At 40.6% G+C, this 24,140-nt stretch overlaps 1 protein-coding gene across 8 annotated transcripts in view; it reads left to right on the forward strand.

Annotated features, from left to right (window-relative positions):
* The window catches only part of LOC112971787 (amyloid-beta A4 precursor protein-binding family B member 2-like), an 82,096-nt gene extending 59,013 nt beyond the window's left edge, over nt 1–23,083 (forward strand). For 4 of the 8 annotated variants that reach the window (XM_026077520.1, XM_026077521.1, XM_026077522.1 and 1 more), the window contains 3 exons: nt 2,942–3,052; nt 20,992–21,792; nt 22,440–22,493. In XM_026077520.1, the coding sequence (XP_025933305.1) occupies nt 3,007–3,052; nt 20,992–21,792; nt 22,440–22,471 (879 nt within the window). In that variant the 5' untranslated portion in view covers nt 2,942–3,006 and the 3' untranslated portion in view covers nt 22,472–22,493. Of the gene's footprint in view, nt 1–2,941; nt 3,053–10,719; nt 10,785–14,049; nt 14,119–20,991; nt 21,793–22,439; nt 22,494–22,924 lie in introns of those variants that run through there. The other 4 variants (XM_026077525.1, XM_026077524.1, XR_003255460.1 and 1 more) reach the window with 4 other exon arrangements.
* The last annotated feature ends 1,057 nt before the right edge of the window (nt 23,084–24,140 follow it).

The following is a 24,140-nucleotide window of genomic DNA, read 5'->3' on the forward strand; positions in this document are numbered from 1 at the left end:
GCGTTCTGATAGCAACAAGGTCACTTATATTTCTGTGAGAGTTGCATGATCTTGTTGAAGGAGTTTAAGAGACCCTTTGAGGTTCACCTGGGTAAGCTAATGTGTTCAAAAGGCAGGTTGCTTTGGTTATGCTCAGAATTCAAAGAAACTTCTTGGGGGGAAAAAAAAACAAAAAAACAAAAAAAAAACAAAAAACAAAAAAAACCCACAAGCCTAAGCAGCATCTCCTTTTATCTTACTTTGGGTATCTTCCTGCTGGTCTGTACAATCCAGTATCATCACTGTTTTTTCAGCAGGAACTGCAGTTTAATTTCACTTACTGTGTGGCACGTGTTTCTTAATTGTCTTTTTRTAGTTGGCTTTCTAAAATTCAAGTGTTATGCACATACCCAGCTTGTAAATCTCTGCAGTTTTCATTTTAATATAGGAACTAATGAAACCTCTGCTGTACATGACAATGTATCTTTAGGYTGTCTTTTCTGCTGAGATCTCTGCGTTTTTTTAAGTGTGATATTTAAAATGATCATAGCTTTGGGTCCCTACTTAGCCTCTCCTAAGAGTAGTTTAATTCCCATTGTGGCCACACTACTTAAGGAAAACCATATTTTGGTTGAGAGTATATTTATGGGGCAGGAGATGTTTTTTTTTCTGAGTTTTTAAAATTTGTTGTTACAACAGAGTGCAAGACTCCTCCTCTAATGCTGTGCTGCTCAAGAGGGAAGGAGGAGAGTGTCTCAAGTGTACAGCTGCTGTAGGATGCTCAGGGGTGTTTGGTATAATTTAGTGTTGTTGCTTTAAAAAGGTATACGCCTGCAAGAAAAAGACATTTATGAAAGTTAAGAAATCCTGCAGCTCCCTATTTATTGATCAAATTCTCTGTAAATTTATTTCTCAAGGTTGGGAAAGCAATTGCAACTACTATAATCTGGTTACAATTATTTTTTTTTCAGCAGTAATGCTCTTTTTAAATCCCTGCACAGGTAGGGACTTTTCTCTTGTATTCGGATATGGATTATGAACCGGGTGTGTAAGTATTTGAGAAGAGTTGAAATGACAATGAATTTGGGGTGAGCAGAGGCTTAGTTTTTTCTCTGCTGTGGAGTGGGAATGGAGAAACAGCCACCTGCAATTTTTTTTCCTTGTACAACATTAAAATGTGTGTTGTGTTTAGTGGGCCACTACAGAATTTTTGAAGAGATCCATTTGGCCCTTGGCAGGGCACTAGTTCCATATTGTACTGCCAAAAAATGCAGTTTTGGGGGGATTAAATGTTTATTTTATTGTTTAGTGCAGACTTTTCCTATTAAAAGCCTGAATTATTAGCATTAAGAGRTGTGGTTTCATTGATTCATTCATCTTTCTCCATCGAGGAAAGTTAAACAGGATACTTTCTCAGCATTGATTTGGCAAATAATGGAGTTCCTTACTTGTCTTTTCCACTGTCAAATATGCAGCCTTGTGGGTGGCTGTATTTCAGAAATAATCTACTGAGGCCAGAACAGTTTTATGTGATTGCATTTTAAGTTATTTTAAGTACAGGCTGCCATGGTCGCATTCTCTGCCCTTGCCTCACTAGCTACCAAGACTAATGCCACCACAGTGAGCCAGTTCAGGAATCTGATCCAGCTGAAAACACATCTTTTTTGTGACGTTAGTTTTCAGCTGTGTTTGCTCCCAAACAAGCTCACCAGATAATCGGATAAATGTAAGCGTCAGCAGAAGGAAGAAGTGGGGAACACACTGCAGGGGAGGAAGGGATGAAATCACGGTGGCCTGGATTTGGGTCGGCTGAAGCAGACGTGGAACAGTAGCTAGAAGCAGCTTGATGCAGCTCTGTTGCTCTTATTTTCCTGCCTGTGTTTTTCTGGCCAATCCAAAAAAGAAGGCTTATCTAACTCAGGAATAATCTGGTGTCCTGCTCAATTGGGGACTGGCTTATCTGAAGATTTGTGGAATTCTCCTCTCAGTTTCAATGCAGTGCTATTCCATCTATGTTCTCTTGATGTTCTCAGTATTTCCTGCATACAGTAACCCTGTGCTTGTAGCTGCAGCCTGAGACAGTAAAAATTCATAATATATTAGGAAAAGCACTCCCTGAAATTTGTCGCTTTTTTTTCTCCCAGTAAGGGAGAGAGTAAAAGGAAATGTGTCTTTATAAATTGTGCAGTTGATATGCAATGGACATTGAAAGATGTCTGGGAAGATGAAGACTATTCAGATAGACTGAGAAAAGGGTAAAACTGAAGATCAGCTGAAAGCTGATTTTTAGTACAAATCTTATACTAATGAATGAAGCAATGGGACTTCTCATTTTTGGACTAAAAGATTTTGCACTTGGTATTTGACAGGTTGAGTAGCATTTCAGTTAAGATTTTGGATTTGTGATTCCCAAAGTAACTTAACGTGTGCTGTGCATTTCATGTTCAGCTGAATTTCTTCGATACATTTAGAAACTAATATACTAGTAGTAGCCTGCATTCTGATATAGACACTTTGATTTTTAGAGATGAATGCAGAACCTTCAAAGCAAGTGGCATTATGTGGCGTGGATAAGTTTTGGTTCTGTAGTAAACTGTTCAGAAGCTCGTTCTGTAGTGATGACTTGACAAAAGTTCAGACAACATTGTATTTAAAGCTGATTGCAAACTTTTTCTTGCCTTGTTCCTCATTCTGTCAGTATCACAGACTAAAGCAAACTACTGTATGACCTGAGACTTCTTTGTGCCTTAAAATTTATGTGAGCTTATTAATGGAGGCCAAACACTAATGATAAATTTGTGCTGCATCTATAGCACAACAGTTCATCTCCACTGACAACATGACTATGAATAATTCATAAAYGTAGTTATCTTGAAATTTGTGGGGGTCATTAGCATTTTAATGAAAAAAATAAAGCAGTTGTACTAAATCTTCACTTTTCTTTTTTGTTCTTCCCCCCCAGTTAAGCGTTTCGATCTTGTACTTTGAAAGCAGCTGACAACGTGCGGTAATGTGCTGACTGGCACTATGGGCAGGCGGTACCCGGGGGCTCACTATCGGCCAAGCAGCTCATGTATGTATGCAATTGGTCTAATTTGTTTGTCACTTTATTATTTTTGAGGGCTGCTAAGTTTATACATTGTAAAATAGTCTTTATAAAGGATGCTGACATATTCTAATCAATGCCATCTCTGTTGTGTGTATACAAAAATGGTAAGTATATTGATTTATGTTCGAATTGCAAAGTTGGTTTCTAGAACTTTAAAAAATGGCTTACACAGGGACTTGGCCAAGTCTACTGCAGTGTGCTGTTTTGTGTTCAAGGTCCTCAGCTTCGTTTATTCTAGTGTTTAGAAGTTTAGCTGCTATTCCTCCTCACTCCCATCCCAAGCTTTTAGAAATAGATACCTTCAAATTAACAAACTACTTGAGCCTCTCCTACAATGCTTCTGTGCTTTAATTGCTTACATTTGCAACTAACAACTCCAGATTTTTTATACTCAAGTTCAACATTATTGTATCTTTTCTGAATTGTATTATGTTGTATCATATTATCTTATCTCTTACTGTCTTCTGTAAAAGTTCAAAAGCGGCTCCTAAAGTTTATCACCTGCACTTTCCATCTAATAAGTGGCTGTCTGTAATGCTAGTGTAAATGCAGCCACTGAACCACAGTGGTTCCCTGCCGCAAGCAATGTGGAATGATGTGAAGTGATAGATCCCCAAGGCCAGAAGGGTGCTGCCAGTCCTTGTGCCCTGCGGTGAAGCTGGGTTAGGTTAACCTTTGTATATGCTCTTCATTCTGCTGTCGCAGAGGAGTATGATCCCACGTATGTTTTTCTTGGCATCAAAAGCAGTTTAAAAAGCTCTCATTTTTGTTTCATTAGTTCTGTTGCTTCAAGGTTTTGTTTTAAAACCTGGATCACTTCAGGCATTCAGCTTATAGCATGGCTCCACAAATACTTGCATCGGCTGATGGTAGTAGACTGCAGCGAGAACTTACAGCTGTGGCAGGACAGGGACTTCCTGAGGTGGCTTTGCCATCGAACATGCAGAACTGCATGCTGAGACCCTGTATGCAAAACAGGATTTTGCGGGTTTTTCCTGACCCTAAGGCTTAATCATGGCAACTAGTGAAGTATGTTTACTCTCTGCTGCAGGCTAGTCATAGCTGTCACAAAGGTGCATATTAAAAAGGTGCATTAGAGATGTTTTAGATAATACTCTCCAAACAGTTTATCTTGGGTAGTAACATTGGGATTTGGACTATGCTAAAACCAGGGAAATAAATGGATGTTACAATTTTGACTGAGGTCTCTGGTTGGCAAGTGCCAGAGTGCATAATCACACTGATCTATTTGAATCACCGATGTTAAATCTAGACACTAGCCTTTAAACCTGATCTCTCAGGCATACTTCAAGACATGTTATCTATGTCTCGTGCTTAGGCTTGAAGCTCAGAGCTTTAAACAGGGTAAAATGATGATATGCGGAGGTAGGTAATCAAGTCTTCCCCATTCCTACTTAGAGAGAACAAGTAATGGGCATTAAATTATTGCTAGGAGAGCCTAGGATTTTTTTCCTGTTGTCTAATTTAACAGCTGAAGGCAGCAAAGAACTGGAATGGTTTGCCCAGGGAAGTTCAGGGGTTCTTGTCATCTGCAAGTTCAGAAATTTGTGTCAAAATTAATGACGCCAAAGCTCCCTCTGTTCGGGGACAGAGATATCAAAGTATCTACTTAGTGATGGCTTTATGGTTTTTCTTTATCCAAAATTTCCCTTTCCTTAACCTGTCGTGGTCTCTAAGTTATGAGACTTGCCTTATTTTTTGGTTTTGCAGCAGTATTATTTGTATGACTTCCTGCTGCCTAACATAAGAGCTTTGGCATTTTCAACAGTAGTGGCATTCAAATTGCCCAGTCTTTGGGAAATACRGATAATGATGAAATTGCTGATAGCAAATTAGCTTTCTCAAACTTTTTTGTTTTGAGCAGTGACAGTACTTGTAGAATAGATCATTGAAAAGTAGTGTCTTGAAACTAGATCATTGAAAAATAGTGAATTGTGTCATTTTACTTTTTTCTTTGCATAGATAACAAGTAATTGGACCTCTCTCAGTTGCTGTATTTTAGAGTCACAGTTATTGCAGCAAAAGGAATAGCTTTACTCTAATTTTTCAATCTTAATATTGTACCATCAAGGACTTGGTGCAGTCTTAAGCCTTATATTCTGGCTTTTATCTTCCTTGTATGTACCTATCTACCTTTCTGTAAATAAATAAAATCTGTGAGGGGAAAATATTAGATCTGTATAGAGCACAGCAGTTGTATGCTCTCTGTGTGGTGAGATGATCTTTAATCCATTTATGAAATAAAATATTTTGTTAATGATTTCATGTATTTCATGAGTATAGTATTGTATAGTCTTAAGAGAGTAACAAAAGGTTTTATATCCAAGGAAATCTGTAATCAACTTAAATCAACACCAGCTTATTTGAAGCCCAGTACTAGGAAATGTGTTTGAAATACAGATGCTGAAGGTACAAGAAGAAACAAAATGTATAAAATGTGAAATTAAAAACTTGAATTCAACAGTTTTGATTTTGTCTGGACAAGGTGGTTTTAACGCATCTATTTGATTTGTGCTTGTTTAGACTTTTAAAGAGCAGTGATCTTTCTTGATTACTGACCATAAAGAAGGCAGTTTGGGGTGTATCCCTGGCTCTGCTTAGCACTATTTGTCCTGACTCAACAGTGAGCCTCCCTTGTGTGGTGTTCTCTGTTGGTTTTTATTTTTTCTTTTCTATGCTTTTCTTGTCAAAATTACAGACTTAAAGATATAACGCCTCCCACTACTGAGAATCTGGGTTTTGGAAACAAGACTGTTTCTTGAATTTCTCCTGACCTTTGTTCGTGTTTATCTCCTCTAATATTTGCTCATAAGAACCACTTTTCTGCACTGACTGCAGCAGCCCTCTTGAAAACATGGTACAGTTTGTGGTGTTAAGGTAGCCTCAGATTTTCTCTCATACTGAGGCTAAGAATTTTGGTTCTGTGCATAGAGTAAAAGTCTTTTGTAAGCCTGGAAGAAACCTTTGAATGGGTTGTCCTGGCATATCCTGTCCCCGGTGTAATGATTCATTTGGTTACCTGTAGAGTTTTGCCTGATACTGAAATCTGAGCAAAGCCTTTCCAGGAAAGTGGAATTGGGCCCAGTTCCCTTCTGTTGTCCTACATGCTCTTAAGGACTCAGCCAGAGTTTAAATAATAACTAAATGCACAGCAGTGGTGTTTTCTAACAGTCCTTAAAAAAAAGAGACTTTTTTTTCTTTTAAGACATTAGAAATGAGGAAATGCAGGAATTCGTGGGTGGTRGTTTTCAGTACTAGTTGGCTGTTGGAGTATGCCTGCGCAGTGTAGTCCCATGCTGGCACTTCAGCCTTCGCAGGGAGAAGGGGACTGCTTGTACCTGCAGCTCCTCTTCCTTCAGCATTTGCTTTTTTTTTTTTTTTTTGGAACCATTGAGCATCTTTTATTTAAAACCTTCTCAGGCTGGTGTCCACGTGGAAGAATTTATTGATATAATTCTGCCAGTATAATTATTAGAGCTGACCGGATTTTTATTTCAGAGACTTCTGATGGGCGATGATTTGCCAAGCAAACCTTTTTGGGGAAATACCATTTTGACGAAATGTTCACAAATCAAGGATGGAAATGAAAGGAAATGCTCCCTGTGGGGAGGCCCTGCCCTGGGCTGTGCAGGGAGAGGCTGGAGTCTCAGTTCTTCCTGATTGTCTCCAGGCTAGAGCTGTTCTGCTTATAAATAATTCAATATACTTCAAGGCAGAGAGAGCAGGGTGGGTTTTATAAACCTGGGGTTTGGTTTCCCTCCAGGAATGCTCAAATTCCTGTTTTGCCTGTGTCTCTTGAGCTTCCCATCTGCAGCATTTTTTGCACGGGGGGCAGTCTCCCACTGCTGGGCTTACAAGGGAGGGCCTGTTCAGTGAAAATATAGAAAGTCTTAGCTTCATTTCTGTGAAACAGAGAAACATATGCTAAAATAGTGACACTATAAATCACAGAATCACAGAATCGCTGAGGTTGGAAGGGACCTCTGGAGATCATCTAGTCCAACCCCCCTGCTCAAGCAGGGTCACCTAGAGCACATTGCACAGGATTGCATCCAGGCGGGTTTTGAATATCTCCAGAGAAGGAGACTCCACCACCTCTCTGGGCAACCTGTTCCAGTGCTCTGTCACCCTCACAGTGAAAAAGTTTTTCCTCATGTTCAGATGGAAGTGTCTGTGTTTCAGTTTGTGCCCGTTGCCTCGCGTCCTGTCGCTCGGCACCACTGAAGAGAGTCTGGTCCCATCCTCTCGACACCCTCCCTTCAGATACTTGTACACGTTGATAAGATCTCCTCTCAGCCTTCTCTTCTCCAAGCTAAACAGGCCMAGCTCTCTCAGCCTTTCCTCATAAGAGAGATGCTCCAGTCCCCTAATCATCTTTGCAGCCCTTCGCTGGACTTGCTCCAGTAGTGCCACATCCCTCTTGTACTGGGGAGCCCAGAACTGGACGCAGTACTCCAGATGTGGCCTCAGCAGGGCTGAGTAGAGGGGGAGAATCACCTCCCTCGACCTGCTGGCAACACTCTTCCTGATGCACCCCAGGATACCATTGGCCTTCTTGGCCACAAGGGCACATTGCTGCCTCATGCTTAACTTGGTGTCCACCAGCACTCCCAGGTCCTTCTCMGCAGAGCTGCTYTCCAGCAGGTCAACCCCCARCCTGTACTGGTGCATGGGGTTATTCCTCCCCAGGTGCAGGACCCTGCACTTGCCTTTGTTGAACTTCATGAGGTTCCTCTCTGCCCACCTCTCCAGCCTGTCCAAGTCTCTTTGAATGGCAGCACAGCCCTCTGGCGTATCAGCCACTCCTCCCAGTTTGGTATCGTCAGCAAACTTGCTGAGGGTGCACTCTGTGCCTTCATCCAGGTCATTGATGAAGAAGTTGAACAAGACTGGAGCCAGTACTGACCCCTGGGGGACACCGCTAGCTACAGGCCTCCAACTAGACTCTGCACCACTGATCACAACCCTCTGAGCTCTGCCATTCAGCCAGTTCTCAATCCACCTCMCTGTCCACTCATCYARCCCACACTTCCTGAGCTTGTCTATGAGGATGCTATGGGAGACAGTGTCAAAAGCCTTGCTGAAGTCTAGGTAGACAACATCCACTGCTCTTCCCTCATCTACCCAGCCAGTCATTCCATCATAGAAGGCTATCAGATTGGTTAGGCATGATTTCCCCTTGGTGAAGCCAATACCTATAAAACCCTGAACCCCACCCCCCAGGCTTCCATTCTCATGGCCAGCCCCAGTAAAATTATATTGYTATAGTTAACCCAAAAGAAGTTGGTGTGAAAATTGACTCTGGAATGGCTCTTTGGGCTTGGCTTGCAACCGCTGCCAAAGTAACAGAAAAGTCGCTTGAAAGAATCAGTCTTGCTCCCAAAGAGGAGTGTACACACAGTACACCTTGTGGTCAAAGTAACCTAGTAAAGTTGTCTATATACACAAGCCTGCACTGTATTTCACGTTTTCTTTCCTCACAGTACAGTAGCAGTATTTTATTTTTCTGGGAAGTGCGTCAAGTTAGTGGTCCTAAAGTTTCTTTCCACTGGCAGGACAAAGCTTAGTTTTTCTCTAAACTCCTTTGCTGGCAGAGCAGTCTAAAGGGATCTCATTGTAAGTGAGACTCTAGTATTGGTACTGCTCAGGCCATGCTCAGGAGAGACAGTTTTCAGTGACATTGCTGAAAAGCTGCAAATATGACTGGTTGCTTAGATAAGGAAAAGGCAGGGAGACGGACGATTCATGCAGTAAAACTTATATAAAAGCATCTGACTACATAAACGTCACTGTTCTAGTTAAAGCCCCTTTTGTTCCCTAGGAAACACTGTGGATTACAGCTTCTTTAAGGTCCCTTGGACAATCGTGGTGAAGCCCCAAATGCATCCCGTTCCCACAGATAGGAAGTTAAGTCTAATGCTAACCTCTTTCGCCCACTGACTGGGCCTCTGCAGATAAGAGCTTTCTGCAAGAACCGTGTATTACTCTGAATACGCGTTGTCACGTCAGGTTTGGTTCTTAAAAATACTACCACCACAACTCTGACAGATCCATCGTTTCTTAAAAATGAAACGGGAGGTGGAGCACTCTGAACCTGAAGGTTTCTGGGTAACTCCACTTGGGATTGTGCATGTTTGCTGACCAGGACAGTGTTATGAGGTTGTATCTCACGTGTTTGTCCTCTTCCACAGGGATCTCAGTTCTTTTAGTGTTAGGGTATCTCATGAAGATAGATGAGTTTATAGGATGATAGCACAAGAAAAAAAATAATTATTTTATCTATAGAGTATTTTATCCACACATCAAGAACTTAAAGTTGCAGCATGCCTTGTTGAAATTCAGGCCAATAATTCTGCTAACTTGTTCTTTTTCACTTGTTTTGTCTTTTACAGCCAAGTTTCCTGCTTGTTGAAACTTAGCCACAGTTTTAGCCACACTTTAGCAAACTAAACAGTAGTAAGTTCAGTTGAGTGCAATTGCTTTTTTGTTATGTTCTCCTTCCACTTTATTATGTATTGATCTGTTTAGTTTATGGAAACCATAAAGCAAATATGATACTTTGCTTTGATTTATGAGCATGTGGGTTTGTTTTATTTGTGAGCACTAAGGTAAAAGTTTCTCGRCTATTACAACAGCATTCTTGAGAAGCTCTACTTGTTAAGCAGACCAAGACTAAAGTTGTTGCTGTATTCTAGGACCATAGTAACATTCGACAGAGTTACTATAGGATATGGCCCTCAATCTTCTCAGCATTGTGTCAGCTTAAGAAGTATTGTAACAATTGCTGTATAAATTTTCTGTTTATATGATTCAAAGTATTTCTTGTTTGTGCTGTTAAGATTTGGTTGAAGACAACGTAGCTTTCTAGGCAACCACTCAGCCTTGTTGAGATTTATTTCTTTATATGTGATGAGCCTTATTTTTATCTTAAAATCATGTCAGTCTTATTTAGGTGCTGAAATGTAGTTCTAGATACCTCCTTGGAATACTTTAATTGGGCTGTGTTCTATGAAAACRTTTTTTATTTTGCTAACTTTACTCAGCTTACTGTTAGCTATTTGACATGATTTGCAAACACTGCAAATTAATGAAATTAGAGTTTCAATTTCTTTGATATACCCATACTTTTATTCTTCATCTCTTTTCTTGTAGAATTGTAGAAARTATATTGAAAGATGACTTCCCATTTATTTAATTTTCAAATTTACATCTCTAGATCCTAACTTGACACTAACTATAACCTTAGAGTAACAAGAAAATAACTGTGGTGTACCATGCTTTTTAAAATGTATTTTACGGTCTCAGTTATGAAGCAGTGATAATAGCTGGCTCAAAGCTACTACTGCCAGTCCGGGTAATTTGAGGGTAAAAACATTTATGGATAACTTTGATAGCAGCTTAATGTGTAACTAGCCATAAATTTATTATGTGTAATTCAGAGGGCAGATAAAGCTGTAGCATATGAAATCATGATACCAGGCCGTCAAAGGTTTAATTCTTAAAATATATTAGTTTGAAGAGAGAGATTGGCATGTCTGAGTTGGTGTGCGTGCAGTTAGCTGTTACCATAGCCGCTGACTGTGCTGAAGAGCATGTGATGTTGTTTCTAGGCTTTGCGGGAACAGCAAAGTGTTTGCAAGCTGCCAGTAGCAGAGCCTCAGACAAGATGTGTGGGAGATGGTTAATGATAAGTACCATTTTTTTGTTTAGCACAGAGGCTATGCTGGAACTTAACTCATCCATCGCATCTGACAGCGGCTCAATTAACATTTTTGCTGCTTCTGTTAATAAAGCTGTGACCTATGCTTAATCTCTTTTCTCCTTTCCTTGCCCATTTCTCCTGATAGAAGAGCTTGGTATTGGGTTAGTGCCATTAGGAACAGTTGGAAAGCCAGTGCTGGTGATAGATCCTGCCGGTTTCTTTAACCCTGTGCAGGAATCAGTCACCCTCTGAACAGCTCTGCTTCCTGATTTAGGAGTTGTCAAATGATCTCTGTTAGGTTTATGTGGAGGCTGAAAATTCCCTGGTCTGAATTCAGTCTTAATCATTTTGTGTGCCAAATCCGTGACCACTGATTCCTTTTTATTACTTCGTTAAGCACCTGGTTAGATTGTGTGCTTTAGAAAGCATTTTGGTTTCTTTGTATTCCCTAGCAGAAATATGTGGGACAGACTTAAGTTTATTCTAGTTTTCTTTTTTATATACTGTTGTGCTTTGGTCTTGATAACTCTGATCTGTACCTTGTTTACCTTGAGAATTGGTAAAAGTTATTTTTGGTGGTACTTGAGATTGAAGTTGCAGGATATGGAAGCCTGAGTCCTACTTGCTTTATCATCCGTCTTAGTTGCAGAAAGTTTTGATTTCTGGGTTTGTGCCTCAGTCCGCGTAAGAGGGAATGAAGTGTGTGTGTGTTCTCTGTATCAGCATGCGCATTTAAAGGAGAGCTGTGTGCAATTAACAGATAGGCGTAAGTGTGATCATTATTGCTGTGGCTGAGTATTCATACGATGATTAAAAAAAATCAAGACCATTCAGGCTTGAGAGTTTAATTTACATAACAGGATTAAAAAATGACTTGGAGGGTTACTAAGCAAATGTCCATGTGAACGTGTAGATCTGATGACAGACGGTCTTATTGTCTGTGCTTGCAAGCAGCCAATGGATAAAACACACTCCATCTTTTTGCAGTGACAACATGGTGTTTGCCTGCCAGACTGTTCCATTCTGCATAGGGGGACAATCGAATTAAAGGAAGAAAATTAGATGTAAAAGTACTTACCATGTCATCTTGTTTTTGCCCTTACTAAATGCAGACTTGACCCTTGTAGTATATGATGGTTATGCCCTATATAAATGAAACTACTGCTCTTTATTCCTGTAGGTGATCACTTGATTTAAGACCATTCCATTAGGATGAGCTGACCAAGGTGGACTGCGTGCAGCACAGTGTTTATTCAGATAGTCAAATATACACAGATTATTTAGATGCATAAATCATATTAAAATGATAAGGAAAGTAGCAAAGAATCAACCTTGCTTCTTGTTTTTAATTTGCAGCTGTTAGAATCTGATTCTGATCTGATTTTTRCTGGACAAGGAATTTGAGTGGAAGTGTGGGAAGGGGGAGGGAAAAACGATGAACAGGAAGGCATGCTCCACTCCAGTGCCAGAACTCATTGCAGGATCTTAAGTTGTTTTTTCCTTAATAACATTATTTAAAGACAAATCAGCATTATGGATTTCCAGTAATAAGAGCATCACTAGAACAYAGACAACACTGCTGCTAGGCTATTGCAGTCAGTTGGCAGTATGTCTAGCTCTAAAAGGAGAAAATGTAATTATATGGCAGCAGAGGCTGGCAGGGTGCCTCTTGGGGAAACAGAAGCCAGGAGAGAAAGCTGGTTACCGGATGACGATTTCAGTAGGACTAGGTGAAGTAKAAATAGCTGGAAATGGGAGAAGCTGCATAAGCAAGCTGAAGAGGTGATTTTGTTGTGGAGTGAGGACAGATCCGGGTGGAGTGGAGAGGGCAGCCGTGATGGAGGAGGGCTGCAGATGAGTTTAAAGCACACATGCAAGCTGCTTGCAGCCCTGCTCCTTTCCAACCCTTCTGTTCCCAAAGCTGCTGTGCGCCCTTTCAGAGCTTGGGGCTTAGCTTGCTCTGCTGGCTTTGCTGAGCTCTGCCTTTCTCTCTCCAGCTCCATGCTCAGTCCAGCAGACAGATTGCTGCTGGAAGGGGTAATGAGAAGAAAACCACTGGCTGTAGGAACATCTCCAGTTCCTCTGATCTACCACAGCACTTCTTCCAGGTGGTTTCCCCCCTTCCTTCTCCCTCACTGAAAATGTTTAACATCCCCTGGAAGGAATGGAATTTGTGTAGATTAAGTAGGCAAAAAGGAACAGAATTAAAACTTGACATAAGGCTTCTAGTCCTGATTCTGATTTTAGCTACATTAGTGTAAGTCTAGGCTTTATTAGGATGTTTTTGACTGACATCTGTTTAACTATTACTATTTAGCTGGTCCTATTTGAAGAAAAATACAGATGTGAGAAGACAGTGTTAGAATATTTACATAAGAACTAATTTTTTAACATTGAAATTCACACTTCGAAGTGGAGGGAGTTAGCTAGTGTTAAGTGAGAATTGTCATATAATGAAGGCTTTAGTTAGAACTGAAGTTGTACAGGACCTGAGGTGATAGCCCGAGAGTTTGAGTTTGTCATTAAACATTTTGTCTTCAACAAATATCCTTGCAGAAAGGAAATCTGCTTTAGGAAAAGGTTTGTATTATTTCTTTCCTATGTTTCCCAAACAGCTGCAGAAATAGTCATAGATGCACAGAAATACTTCCAGTGTATGTGTCACTCGCATCTGAACCAGAGACTTTCAAGCAAAATGGCTTACTCATGAGAAGATGGCAATCAAAGCACCTCCTCCATGCAGGAGGTAGCTGCTAAGCGTGCTTTTCATGATTCTCTCCTGTCAGATCTGTCCTGCAAACTATCTAATTCTGCAAATTGTTCACACAAATGTGCCTTGCTGCTGCATTTATTTTGCTAAAACTGGTGTAGCTTCCTGAGTAAGCTGTAGTTGGGTAATTAGGAAAAATTCTTATTTTCTARCCTGATGAATTCTTTGCTACAGCATGTTGTATAAACGGGAGAATTTTTGAATTTGTGCTTCTAGTAAAGCATGCACAAAGAAAAATGATGTTATAGTTACTTTTAATTACTTGCTCACATTAACTTTAGACTAGCCTCTCCCACTACAAAAAACTTTCTATGTTTGTCAAATAGCTGTGAAAGCTCAAAAGATGATCACTGTTATGTTACCAGGGTTTATTTAGAATGTATAACATCGCTCAGGAACTTCTATATTGTGGTATTTCTATTTTGTGTTTTCCTTTGTTTTTAATTCTTAAATGATCCCTCTTTTCAGATTTCAAATTATAATCTATTTCCTGGTGCATTGCTGAAGCCCCGTGAGCCATGTCAGAAGTACTTCCAGGTCAGATGCCCTTTAAAAGATTCTGCTATGCAAATATGTGACACTTTCTTCTTCTTTTTCTTCTTCTTGCCAGGCCCATATTTGTTTTAATTTTGCACTCATAAGTGAAAAAGAGCAAGCGCTTTCCTTTTAACAGTGCCTTTTTGAATGAGCTCTCTATTCAGCTTTCTAAAACCATTCTTGTAGACAATATAATGAAAACAAACATTTCCATTCAAGACAAATTAGTTGTGCACTGATTTTTTTTGTGTTTATACTGATATTCTTTATCTTTCTTCCAGCTCTGTGAGTTTTATGACATAATTGAAAAATATCAATAAAAGCCATTCCAGTAATAGTATTAATTGTATTATGATGATGCTCAGAAAATTGGAGTCTTTTTGTGTTAAGTGCATTATATTGGTGAAAGTATATTAATCTATATCTGTAGTTATGCCTCTAAACATTAGAGGTATGCAGCTGAGACTTTGTTTTTTTAAAAAAAAGTAAGCAAGCTAGAATTGTTAATGAATCACTGTAACAAATCCTCTGCCTACTTAAGAGCTGTCTTGAAGCACCAAAATTTTAATAATATCCAAATTATTCTTAGTGATGATAATGTCCTAATTATTCTTAGCTCTTAGCTAGAGTACAATATTTTTTATTATCATACTTCATTTTTACTTGCCTGTTACTTATCACCCTTCCTCTGCTTTAGCTGAGATATGTGACTTGTACTGGTGATTATTCCGGCTATGATGGTGGAAGCTGTTGCTCAGGTGTTTGGGGTGTGATTTTTACACCTCTGAAGTAGGGTGCTTTTTATATGGCCATAGTGACCGCATTTGGACAAACTGCAAGCATCTGCTAGCGGATGCCTCGCGGTCCATCCTGCCGGTGCGGCAGCCCAGCTCTCAGGTTTCTGGTCTGTGCTGGGGCAGTCGGGAGCACCAGGTGGGGGCCAAGGAACTGAAGAAAGGGCGTCCCGTGCCTTGAGCGCCATCCCTGCTGGTCCCGGGCGGCCTGAAAGCACCTCACTGAAATGCAGAGCGCAGCGAAGTGACAGGTGGCTGCTGAGAGGGGGCCTGCAAGGCTGCGCCTGCAGCATGACATTAGCTGCTGCGGGCACGGCACGGCCAGCAGCGCTGGCGTGGGAGGGAGAGAAGGAACCAAAGATGCCAGAGGTGGGCAGTGGTCACGGATGTGCATGAGGGAGGCAAGCATGGGTGGCCGGGTACCTCACGCCCTCCTGCAGCCCATGCTGCCCGTGACGCCAGCCTTGGCCGCGCTCCTGCTCCCTGCTGTCTTGGGAGGACAGCAGATGGGAAGGTACCAAAAAGGAAGGGAAATGAAGGGTACAATCCTCTGTTCCTTCAAATCTGTATTTCTCTTTCCTTCTCTCCTTACCTGTTTCTCTTATGGCAGCTTTTATGTGTAGTTTTGAAAAAGATACTCTGCTGGTATATAATCTTTTTTGTCAAAGTGATGATATCCCTCTTCACTTTTCTCATTTGTCATGTGTCACGTTAAGCTGTAAGCTCATTTCAGGGGGACTGGTGACCTCTCCTGTGCAACACCGTCATATTTGAGATAGTCGAGTGCATGAAGGTAGTCTGAGACTTTCCAAAAGCTCTTCCTGGGGGATTCGGGCACCTAGCTTCCAAGGCGTTTGGGTGTGATCTCAGCACCTGATCCCCATAATGGTTTTTAAATCTTTTTCCATATGGAAAGCATAGTAAGTTAGGGAAACGTGTGAAGCTCTGGCATCTCCTCTGAAATTATTCAGTCTGTTCTGTCAGTTCTTGGCTTAGCTGGTTTCCTTAAAAGAAAGGATAAATTTGAAGAGCAAGATTGATATCTGAGTGCAGCAGCTCCTTTGGGATTTGAATTCATTCTCACTGAGATCTTTGGTAAAATGGTGCAACTGTTCAGTACAAGATTGGGACCTTAAAGGAACAGCTTGAGGTTCGGTTCCCAGGAACCTGAAGTCACAGGCATTGAGTTGTCAGACTGAATGAATGCAGCTTTGGGGTGGTTGCCCAATACCAAGCTGTAGTAAAGAAGACTTCTGCAAGGTCCCACTAAAGTTAAAATAAATAAATAAATAGTTTAGTAGTTGAATCACATTGGTAGTGTGGTATAGACCTATGATGACGAATGACTAATTAAACTAGTTCTGTACCAAAGTTAATGTTTGCATGAATCACTGTTGTTTGCACAAAATAAAAACACATTTTTTCTGTGTTTTATTCTTCTACGCCAACTCTACTGGTTTCTTTTTTCCAAAGAAATACTATGAAATAGATACTGCTTTGCCCTTGTACTGAGAAGCAAAATCTGTCTCACTAGGCCTTGTGGGTGCAGTCTCAAAAGATGCAGAAATATAGGAAGAGTAATGGGAAAAGATGATGATGCATCTCCTTGCTTGGCTGCACAGAGCTTTGGGCTTGGGGTTGTCACATTTCACAGGACTGGGTGGCAATGTGGTGAGTTAATCTACACTGCTGTGTAGATCATCCTTCAGCTCTCCAGCTTCTTACGGGTGTTGCAGGCTAGAAACACTCTCCAGGGCAGCTGTGCAGGTGGTGGAGATGCTTTCCSTTCCATGCAGGGTCGGAGCATTGCAGAGTACAGGTGAAGCAGAAAAAATGTCTCTTGCACCCTTGTATGGGGTTTCTGCTTCACCTTGCTGCAGAAAACACTCCCATACRAAAATTTCATATTAAGTATGGCCTGTTTTGTTTCCATGAATCTTTTGTTTTCAGTTAACAGTACTGGAAATCAAAGGTATTGTTTATTTCCCTTTTGCTAAATGCTTTAAGTACTTCAGGTACCATTTTTATTTTTAGCAGTTCATTGCACATCCAAATATAAATGCGAGACGAGGTCCCCTGCATGTTACATTACAGCGTGCCCCGATGAAGTATCATGACACTAGTGGTAAGGCAGTTGGCTTGGAGGAGGCTGTCGCCTGTAATCTCCTGGGTGGCCTTCTGGCTTCTGGGGTGACAGAGAATCAAGTTGACTGTTCTGAAACTGCACCTCCTGCAGGTGTATTCAGCATGGGTGGGTGGGTAGCAAACAGTACGTTTGTTCATCGCTTCTCTAAAAAGCAACTTCTTGTGTTTGTCTCCGCACCCAGATTTTTTAGGGCCCACTAAAAAATCTGATGTCATACCACTGAGAAAAGAGTCTTCCACTGCTTAGTGCACACTGGAATTTTTGCATTTTGTTTTTGGTCAAGACATAAAGTAAAACTCTTGGCAGGAAGAAGTGACCATAAAGCTCGAACTGAAAATTCACGTTTCAGAAATAAGCAGAGAGGCCARACTTGCTTACAGGGAAGCATAGGTGCTCCGGTAAGTGCTGGAGTGCAGGGCTGGGCCCTGTTACTCCCCTTAACTCTGAGCAAAGTCAGTGAAAATGGGTGCAGATCCGAATGGCGGTGCTCTGACAGGGATGGTCAGGCTCAGCGTAGGTGCTGTGCTGGAGTTTCCTGGAAAGTCCCAACTGTGGTTTTGTTGCCCCCTCACCTGGCGCAGAAGTGATGGAGCAGAGGCAGAGGAAGAAGTTGCATTTCCTTGAAGTTTTTGAATAGAAAGTGAGGCTGGGCTTCCTCTGGGGAAAAAAGACCTGTTTTAAGCCTCATAGCATCCTATATGGGGGTGTGCATGGACAACTTCTATTTTTCCTCGTGTTATTCTGTTATGTAATTTTGGATTTTCTTCAGGGTGTTTAAGCCTTTTCTTGCATTCAGGGGTCTTCTAACACTTTAATCCTGGTCTGGTAGTATCTTCCACCCTTGCGAGAGAAGACCTGCCCTTTCTTATTTGTATTTCTTGTTGTCATTTAGCCTCCTTTGTTCCTGCTCTTCCTGCCCCCTTTTGTCCCATTTCTGAGAGCAGATGGGTGCCGGCAGGGCATACTGCAGAGCCTGACGGGTGACACAGGAGCAGCATGTTGCATCTGCTCCTTTCGTCTGTGGTAGCCAGGAAGCAGATGTCTGCCCCAGGAGAGGGCACGCTCTTACTTCTTGTACCTCTTGGTACTGTTTATTGGCATGTTAAGGGACCGTTTGAACGGGGTCGGAAGAGGAGGTGGTGTCTAGTGGAAGGCTGATTTTGAGSTTTTTCTGCTGGTGCTCATGCACCAACTCGCCTTGGCACACAGCTTAGAAACGTTGCTCAGCTCCCAATGCCCTCACGTTGAGCCTCTTGAGGCTCTCGTTCAATCGTTGATCACTGTGTCAGTGTTTGTGATGAATCACTCATCGAGCTTTATCGGGCAGCTTGGTAAAACATAATATATTTTGTTTCTATGTCTCCGTGTGCTTATTCTTATAATATTTTTGCTATGTGAAATGCTAGCCACAAGAGGCTGACTCAAGATAATCTGGCAGGCAGATAGCTAAGCTTTATCTAGGAAGATTATTTTTTAAGAAACTTGTCCAATGGTAACAATAGTGGCAAACCACATACACCATGAACCAATCCACTGGTAACAAAGGACAAGAAGAAATTTCAGTCTTGTGGTGAGTTAGTTTGTTGCTGGAGAACACGGATCAGGGTAGTTGCATTTAATGAAGTAAAAATAAAAGCTTGTTTTAATTTGCTGAAACAAACTAAAATGTCGCACATAATCTGAGTGAAATCTGTAGGTAATGTATAATTCCATAAATTCTAAAGGTCAGGCAATGGGTCAAAATTATCCTGCCGGATAAATGTATTTTAACATGTGATTCAACTTCCTGGTTAACTTTAGACTTTAACTGATTCAGAAAAATATGTAAAGCAGTCATCCCATAAACCATTTTGTGTTTTTGGATTAAGCCATGTGCTTTGGTAACATTATGTTGGATCAGGTGTGACCTTGCTTGCACTGGATTTAATTGTTTTACATGAGATGTAGAAAGCACCAGTTTTTACATGTTTATTTACCTCTTTTTGTATGAGAAGTACATTACAGAATTTCTTTAAATTATGTGATGATTGTGTTTTAGAAATCTCTCCTGGCTAAAACTGAAATTGTCTGTAAGATGTTAACTGTTACCTAAGCTGACGGCTATTGCACAGCATGCACGGGACAGTGTATCTTCTGAAGAATTTGTGGTTGGTCTACATTGTCAGACAGGTCCTTGAGGAAATGGCAGAAATGAAAATTTGTAAAATTGAGTTTAAATTCTGTTTTGAACAAATTTTAGAAGTTGTTCTAGGTGGATGGTTCAGGGAGCAAAGAAAGTACTTGGGCTGTTCAGTTTGAAATAAAATGGAATGATGGCTAGAGGTTGTAACTTTGAAAATGCATTAAAGAGGAGAGAAGACTAGCAACTGCACGTGCATATACATCTCTTTCTGAAGCGATCCTTTTTGCTCTGTGTGTTCATGGGTTTTTTTTAATTTTTTTTTTTTTTTTTTTAAAAGCCTGTATGTATTCTCCTGCAAATCTATACAGCAGTCTGTTCTGTCATATATCAAATACACAAGGATGCAGCACAACTTGACTGGAATGATCTGTCAACAGCTAGCTCAAATTATAGCTTTTCATTCTTGGATAAGCCCCAAACACGTTTTTATGTGCAATATAAGCAATTGGCACTATCTGAGAATTAGGAACAACAGGAAGAGTGTTTCATGTTGTGGCAGATGGGAGTGATTTATTAATTGGCCTCTAGTTTGGTTGCCAGGTGTCAAACAACAGTGACTACTACATTGTGTAAACTGAGGTGTTCATAGAGTATTTATGGAGATTAGTGGTAGCCATATTTACCTGGGAATTGCAATAAATAAGCAAGAGAAGAACAAATGATAGTTTAAAAAAAAACATTTCATCATAGACTACAAATCTGTTCTCTGAACAAACTTAATTTTTTGCAAAACGTGAGCTGTAGCTCTGACTAATTAAAGTCAGAATCTTCTCCACAAGAAGGCAAAAGAATGCTTTTATTTATCTGAAAAATATGTGCACTCTCCCCTTGGACATGCATTTTATCCTTAAGTTGGAACTTTGTGAGCTGTAAAAATAGTAAGCCATCTTCATCGCTGCAGTAGCCCTTTTTTTTAAGCTGACTGAATTGCAGCAGGATAATTTGCCAAGGCTTTTTTTTTTTTTTTCCTTCTCTCTCATGGAAATCAAATACAGTATTGTGCAATACAGTACCATGGCTAACAAAACATACAGATTGCTGCTTCTTTGGCTTTCCCTGTTTCTCTTCTTTGACTTCTGCCTCATACTGCCCCGCTTCTTCCCCCCCCCCCCCCAGAAAAAAGGACAAACAGCAGAGAAATTTCAGGTGTTAAGAGGCAATAGCAGCCTGGCCAGTCATGCTTAAATTTAACAATATTCAAATTCTACCTTATAGATATAGATAGATAAATAATAATTAATAAATATAGATAAGATTAAAAAAGGAGCAACATCTGCCTGCAATCTATCAAAAAACTTGTTTCTCAGACCTTCAGCTTCCTAGCGGTGAGCACTAGAAGAGTTCTTCCCCTACTTCTCATCTGATTCAGTGGTAAAATATTAAAATTTAATGGTAGTGAGGGCAACTTATTTCTGGACTTCAAGGCATTTGCAAAGGGCACTTCTCSTATCCCCAAACCTGCCTGGCTAGAATATAGGAGCTCAGACTTGATTAAAGTGCCTCATTTATTTAGGATCAAGCTTTCTGCCTGTTTCTCAGCTTCATGGTCCTGATGATCTCTCTATGTTTTTCTGTCTCTTTTTTCACTTATTTAATAATCTGAGCTTTTGTCTATTCTCTCACCCACTTAGCTTATGGTAACTTTCCTGTTATAAAACAGTTATGTAAAGCATTGCATCCCCTTACCAAAAGCCCTACATAATATAATATATAATGAATGTGCCTCATGACTGTCTTTTTTGCTTTTCTAGTTGATTCCGGTGTGGACGCATTGGCAGTGTTTATGGCAAGCGGCAGCACGACAGACGTTGTGAATCGCAATAATCCCGCCACCCCACCGAACACCCTTAACTTGCGCTCCTCTCATAATGAACTGTTGAATGCAGAAATCAAACATACAGAGACCAAGAACAGCACTCCTCCAAAATGCAGGAAAAAATATGCACTAACTAACATTCAGACAGCCATGGGTCTTTCTGATCCAGCAGCACAGCCCCTTCTGGGGAACAGCTCTGCCAATATAAAGCTGGTGAAGAATGGAGAAAACCAGCTCAGAAAAGCCGCAGAGCAGGGACAGCAGGATCCCAATAAAAACCTCAGTTCCACTGCAGGCGTAAACATAACTTCTGAGAAGTTTGAAGGTAAAGAGCCAATCCCACAGGATTTCTCAGGCTGTGAAATATTACCCTCACAGCCAAGGAGAACCAAGAGCTTCCTAAATTACTATGCAGATCTGGAAACGTCCGCTAGAGAACTAGAACAGAGTTTTGTAGCGATGGAAGACAATTGTGCACAAAGCAACAGCCAGGCTTCTACTGTTCTTGTCAATGGAGAAGTCCTGCCCCGGAAACAAAACAAGCTGTCAAGCCCAGAGGATGGCCAAGTTGCCATGGTGTCATCAAGTCCCGAGACTAAGAAAGACCATCCTAAAACTGGGGCCAAAACAGACTGTGCACTACACAGGATTCAAAACCTCGCTCCAAGCGATGAGGACTCCAGCTGGACAACGCTGTCGCAGGACAGCGCTTCCCCAAGTTCACCTGATGAAACAGGTACAAAATAAAGGCTGCTTGTCGCCACTGTCATTCTTCTAGAAATGTGTTGCTAAATCCTTTCACCTCACAGCTGGAAAAGCTGAGACAATTTGGCAATGCTTTTGGTGGGGGAGGTGGGTTGCATCTAAACCTAAGTATTGGACTGACAACTCATCCATTGGGGAACACTTGGCAGCCTCCTTTTTGGTGTGTTTTTACTTTAGAAAAGGCACCATCGGATGCTATAGACAGGTCCTAAAAATCAGAGGTCTTAGGTTTCACTGCAAGTCCTAATGAGGTACTAAAGTAATTTCATTACTTTAACACTATCAATAATACATTAACTGTGCCTTGTGCTTGTTTGTAATTGCTCCTCTCTAGTCAAGAGGTAGGTGATATGAGAAGTACACAATGTCTGGAGATGGTAATCTCCTGCAGTTGGTCTACAGATGACAAATGCAGAAAGCTTTCTGGATAAGAAATGTTGCTTTTGAGCTCTTTAGGATTTTAACTTTAGCAAAGATTTTGTTTTCCCAGTTCAAATCTTTCTCTCTCCCTGCCTGCCTGCCTGCCCCCCCCAGCCATTTGATGATGCTCTTATACTTTTTWAAAAAGTCCTCCCAAACCCTGAGTCGTTTAATTGATATATTTTATTTTTTGTGCAGCAGTTCCCTCAGTAATTCAGAAGCTGAAATAGTGGCATCTCATGTTTTGAAAGCCTGGGCTTGTTAATTATTTGAACAGTAATTGCAACTTCTGCGCTGGCTGTTTTGTGATTTGCAACTCATCTGTATTATTTTTTTTACCTGCAGAGATGTCATTTACTCTAGTTAATGGACTTTGTCACTTTTTTTTTATATCCATGCCAGTATATAAAGATATAACTTCAGCAAAATGAGGAGAGAGGCAATCCCATTCTCGAGGGTGATGTGGGGCTGTTGCGGCATAGTACTGTTCAGAAGCCATCGTGGTCCAAGTTCACAGCTGCTTTATCTGGTTACAGCTTCCATGACAGTGTTCAGATTGTGCCTGATTATAACAATAGAGAATTTGATTCTAATAATGTGGGGGGGTCTTGTTCAATCACAGCAAGAAATTCCTAGTAGGAGACGTATAATGGATCTTTGATCTTCTTTTTGACTTTTAACAGATCTTTGCTATTAAGAGAAACATAATTTTTATGAAGTCTTGTCTTCCTGTGCACAATGAAAAAGTTGGCAGTTTACTAAGGTTGCCGTTAATATTATGACGTGTGTGACATTGCTGATAACATTTTCTTCAGAAACCATCAGTAGCAGGTATTTAGATAAATTAATGCTGTTTGTTAGCCGTTTCTGTCTTTGATACTTGCCCCAGGTTTAGCAATGGAAAACTGTGGGTAGAAAATTTATGTTCAGTGAAAACTAAATAAGAATAATTCCAAGTAGTAAAATTAAACAAGAGTGGCCTAAAATGAACTAACTTTTTTTTATTTCATAATGTGCTAAAGTTTATTTTCCAAACTACATATTACCACTGTATGAGCTCCTTCAGCACTCGGAAAGGGGGATTTTCTCAGTTGTTTTGAGGTGTTGGCAATTTTTCTTATTTAATTAACCAGTGTCAGCCAAGTTGTGGTTTGTTTGCTCTACAGAAATAAAGGGGAAGTTCCATCTGCTGAGTATGGGACTTTCCTCTTAAAAAAATAAATAATTAAAAAGACCTTCAGAGCTCACCTATCTTCTCAAGCAGAACAAAAGAACTTTGTAAAATTGTCCCCAGCCTTCACTATGTTATCAGGCAACGTACTATAAACAGACAGTTACGGAAGAGCAGTTGTCCAGGAATTCCAGAGTTCAGTTTCTGTAAGAAAAGAATTAAAAATAAACAAAAAAACCCAGGGAAAAACAAAATTGCCTTTCAAGATCAAAACAGCAGATGTGTTTCTTTCTTTTCCCCTTGGTCACTGTCAGACAAATGCAGAGCACTAAGTGGAGCATAGGACCTGTCACACTGGATTGGATCTCCAGTCTTAAGATTTCTGTATATTTAAGTATTTGTGCCCTTTAGAATCCTGCAACTTAAAAACATCCAACTGTTAGGATTATTAGCTATCTTGAATTTACCTCCGCTCTGATAAAATTATATTGTTAAGCACTTCCATTTTCTTTCCAAAATAATTTGTCAATTAATACACAGAGGGGGACTAAGAAGTCAAATGTGAAGGTGTCCGGTTGCTGCAGATGCCAGGACAGCTTTTGGGCATGATAATATGGGCCTCTTTCTAGGCTCCTCTGCAGCTCCTTCTGCGAGACAGAACAGGGAGGTGCAAAGAGCAGTGCTGCTATTGCAGAAATAGCAAAAATGTCAACAATTTATGGAAATGT

Source organism: Apteryx rowi, unplaced genomic scaffold (assembly GCF_003343035.1).
Source record: "Apteryx rowi isolate R43461 unplaced genomic scaffold, aptRow1 scaffold_457, whole genome shotgun sequence".
NCBI lineage: Eukaryota > Metazoa > Chordata > Aves > Apterygiformes > Apterygidae > Apteryx > Apteryx rowi.